At 41.1% G+C, this 4,156-nt stretch overlaps 1 protein-coding gene across 1 annotated transcript; it reads left to right on the forward strand.

The window, feature by feature from the left end:
- The first annotated feature begins 856 nt into the window (after window positions 1-856).
- On the forward strand, window positions 857-2,377 carry LOC127415556 (ankyrin repeat domain-containing protein 34B-like). Its single transcript, XM_051654341.1, has one exon. The coding sequence runs from the start codon at window positions 857-859 to the stop codon at window positions 2,375-2,377; it is 1,521 nt and encodes a 506-aa protein (XP_051510301.1).
- The last annotated feature ends 1,779 nt before the right edge of the window (window positions 2,378-4,156 follow it).

Here is a 4,156-nt window from a genome sequence, read left to right on the forward strand (position 1 = left end):
GTGTTGGAGGAGCAGTGGTAGATTTGTAATTGTGTATAGTGATGAAATATTTTCTGTCAGTAAGGTAAGAAGTGAGCTAGGATAGAGCTGAACCAGTGATGCCAATTTCAGAGAGGTGAGAGATGAGAATATAATGGCAAACAGTGTCAAAAGCAGAACTTAGATCAAGGAGGATTAGGATGTTTGTAGACCCAGAATCCATAAACAGGTGGATGTCATTAACCACATGTAGAAGAGCAGTCTCAGTGCTGTGTGATGGATGGAAACCAGACTGGAAAGTTCAAAAAGACCATTAGAAGACTGCAATTGTGAGGCCACTACTTTTTCCAAATATTTTTGCTATGAACGGTAAATTTGAACTTGGCCTGTAATTATTCACATTTAAATGACCAAGACCAGATTTCTTAATAATGGGGGTTACAGCAGCAGTTTTTAGATCTGCTGGAACTGTGGCAGAGGCTAGGCAACAATTCATCAAATGCGTGATGGTAGGTGAAATATCAGAGACTATGATAAAATATCATTGTCATTTAGACAGAAGTACATTCAGAAAGAAAGCATTTGGTGTTTGTGTCATTAAGTCTTGAATTAAATCCCCCCAGTGTCTCTAGTGATTGTGCAACTGTGTTCCAGTAAATAATCACATGCAGTAATTGGCAAATATATTCACATCATTCAGTCGGTGAGCTCTCTGAAGCCCTTATTAAAACCACTCCATTAATGCTGAGCCACTTATGAACAACAAAGTCTCATAATGATATTTGTGTTGTCATGGCAACTCCAAAGCACAGCAGTATAAAGCTCGTGGAGATCTCAATGATGAGCTTTTGGAGAGAGCCTCATCTTTATCATCAGCATGCTGAAACTCTCCGACAGGAGCGGCTCCAAGACGGACACTAAAATTCTTCTGGACGCCATCTCTAAAGACAAGGTCCACCTCACCAGGTTCATCCTAGATGCTCTGGATGGGAAGATCATCGACTCAAAGACTGAAGGAGCGCAGACGCCTCTGATATCGGCCGTGTTTCTCCAGGATCCTCACTCAAGGAGCAAGTTCATGAATCTTCTGTTGCAGAGAGGCGCAAACGTGAATCACCCTGACGAGAGCGGCCGTACGGCGCTCAGTTACGCCTGTGAGATGGGATACCTGGACGCTGTGAAGATCCTGGTGAAAAACAACGCGGATCCGGAGGTGGCCGACATCTGGGGAAACACGGCTCTGATGTACGCGGCTGTTGCTGGACACTCGGCCATCGTGGAGTTTCTGGTCCGAGCTTTTAAAAGATTGGGACTCCAGATAGACCGGCAAAACAAAGTTGGCAACTCTGCCTTTGAGGTGGCCAAGTATCTCGGACACACTGACTGTTTACAAGCGCTTGTGAGTAACTCAAAGAGACATCATGATGGGGATGTCTTAGCTGAAAAACTGTCTGCTGTGAACGTCAGTGCCGATGATAATGTGGAGAGGTCCTCTGAGTCTTTTCTGGAGCATCTTCTGAGCAAGGAGATCCATCCAACTCTGCTAGGAAAACGTTTACCTGAAGATGGTACACAACTTCCCATCAGTTTAGGTCGTAAAAGGTCCCTCATTTTACGCAACAGGATACAGTCGATGGGCTCTATTGAGGAATATGAGAGGGAAAGTGATGCTTCAGCACCATCAACTCCTCAAGGTCTCGTGTTCTCTGGTGTTTTGACCCCCAAACCTCCTCAGAAACTCTCCCCGAGCCCCAAACATGGAGAACAACTGTCCACCTGTCCAAACAGCCACCTGCCCCCCTTGATCAGAGACCTCAGCATGCCCGTGTTTTACTCACCTAGACCCTCCAAAACACCTTCAAGAACTCCTCCATCAGGAACGCTGACTGGTCCTCTTGGCATTTTGTTGACTCCAATTGGGAAAAGTGGCAAAGAGGAACTAGATAAAGCTGAAAAAGCCAAGAAATTGCAGTTTGAATTACCCATCAGACGGTTTGATGACAGTTATTACCAGAAGAGATGTAGTTTACCGACCAGCACTCTGGCTTCAGGAACCTCAGAGCGTCACCTGATGTCTTTACACAAAAGCAAAACCATGTCGAAAAGCCCTCCAAACACTGAAACCCTCGACGTCCCTGTCTCACCACAGAGCTCCAGCTCGTTCAGCGCACTCAGCAGCAGATTGTTGAGGAGATTCACTTTTCCAGACTTCAAGAAGAGCAGCAAAGAGTTGCAGGAGGGTTGTGGCGCAGCGAATGGAGTGTCTGAACTGCCGAGGTCAGAAACTTTTCCCCTGGCGAATAATCACCCTCAGGTTGGAAACAAGCCGAGCATAGACAGCATCAGTGCAGTGAAGTGTGAGTTTGACTTTCAGTTTAAAGGCGCTCAGAACTTCTGACCATGTGGGACTGATCATGTGCTGCTGGACACGCTTGACTTGTAGTCTGTGATGTGAACTAACACGCTGCTTTAGGAAACATCAACATTATCTGCACCTCTCAAACTGACTGTATGTACATTTACCTACAACAAAATGCTTAGTGCTCCTAAATATTTAATGCCCAGTATAATGAACAGTTCTCAAGAAATTTCAGTTTTATCAGTCTTCTAGATATTAGTGATTTATTTCGTGGTTATTACAGTCGGTAAAAGAGACTGGGGCTAGTTGTGAGCATGTTTACATACATAGTAATACACTGATAACTATCACAAATCAGCTTAATTAAAAATCTTGACAATGTAAGTTTACATGAGACTTATTATTCTCTGCTTTTGACGTGAAAGCATTAACAGTCGTGCACATAACACTTGCGCATATTGGATAAGCCAGTAAGAACGCCGGTGAAGAGGTTTATATGCAGCACAAAATCAGGGTAAAAATATACATGTGCCAGTCGGTTTATGCTTGAACCGTTTATGATCTTATCTCGATAAAGGAAAACCGTTTAAGGTGTGATGACACATGTTTCCGGCTTATTAAGCATAATCATGTAAGTGCATGTAAAAGTGCACTGAATATTTCTCTGGGTTAGTTTATGTTTGAAAGTCAATCTCTTCATAGATAGTAACAAAAGTCTTGACTACAAAAACCTATTGAACATTTCCACTATTATTGCCTAGTAAAAATAGATACATTTCATCGAACACTCGTTGACATTTAGTGACAAGTTTTGCCAATTTTTTCCCCCAATTGTGCTCAATTCTCCGTTATTGAGCACATGTGACTCTCTCCCTTGTGATTGGTGCTCGTTAAGTATTTGATTGATAAATGGTGTTCATAAAGAGGACGTTGTGTTTGTTATCTTCCCTGTAAACTATTTAGTGCTTCTTTTGCATTTTGTTTGCAAGTGAAGCAGCAGGATCAACACTGAAGCTTTGTTCTCTCTCTCCTGGTTAGTTGCATATTTGCTTATTGTTCTTGCGCTTGTACCCCACCGTACCAATATTCATCTGTATATATTATTAGGTTGAAGTGCGTTGATGTGATGAGCTTTGTGTATAAGAGCCTTTCTCACTGAAGGTAAGGCATTTACTGTATTTAGGCTTTAATGGGGTGGTTTATAAAGGATTCCAACTGTATGTTTTTGTGTATTCATATTAAATTTGCCATTGCAGGTGCGGTGTGCCCCTGTATAATGCTAGCTGCTGTTTCTTCATACCTGTTTCTTTACATCTGTTCCAGCGTGCCGTTTCATTGTTTGTTTTGCACTACATTTGTCTTGTTTCTGCATTGTATTCTGCACAGTGTATGGAATATTTAGATGATCTCTTATGAACCACAAGGGAATATTTAATAAATATTGAAAATAAATTAAACTTTAAATATCATTATGCAGTCATAATGTATTGATATTTTGTTTAAATATAATTTGTTTGGTCTATTTATTATGATGTGGGGTCACTGAAAACACACATTAAAGCCATGTTATTGGTCACTTATAATTACGATGCATGCAACTTTTTTAAACTCATAGTAATTGAGATACATGCATTTAAATATTCACTTGTTACACTGGACCATTTCAAATGAACTAGTGAATTTAAAAATGTGCTTAACAATTCTTAAAAGGATCTTAAATGAAATAGTGACCATTTACAAGACCTGTACATGCCGAATATAGTGATGAAATTCTAAGCTAAAACATTGATGTAGCCTATCATTCATTTTACCCAAGAC

The sequence above is a fragment of the Myxocyprinus asiaticus genome, chromosome 25 (genome assembly GCF_019703515.2).
Source record: "Myxocyprinus asiaticus isolate MX2 ecotype Aquarium Trade chromosome 25, UBuf_Myxa_2, whole genome shotgun sequence".
NCBI lineage: Eukaryota > Metazoa > Chordata > Actinopteri > Cypriniformes > Catostomidae > Myxocyprinus > Myxocyprinus asiaticus.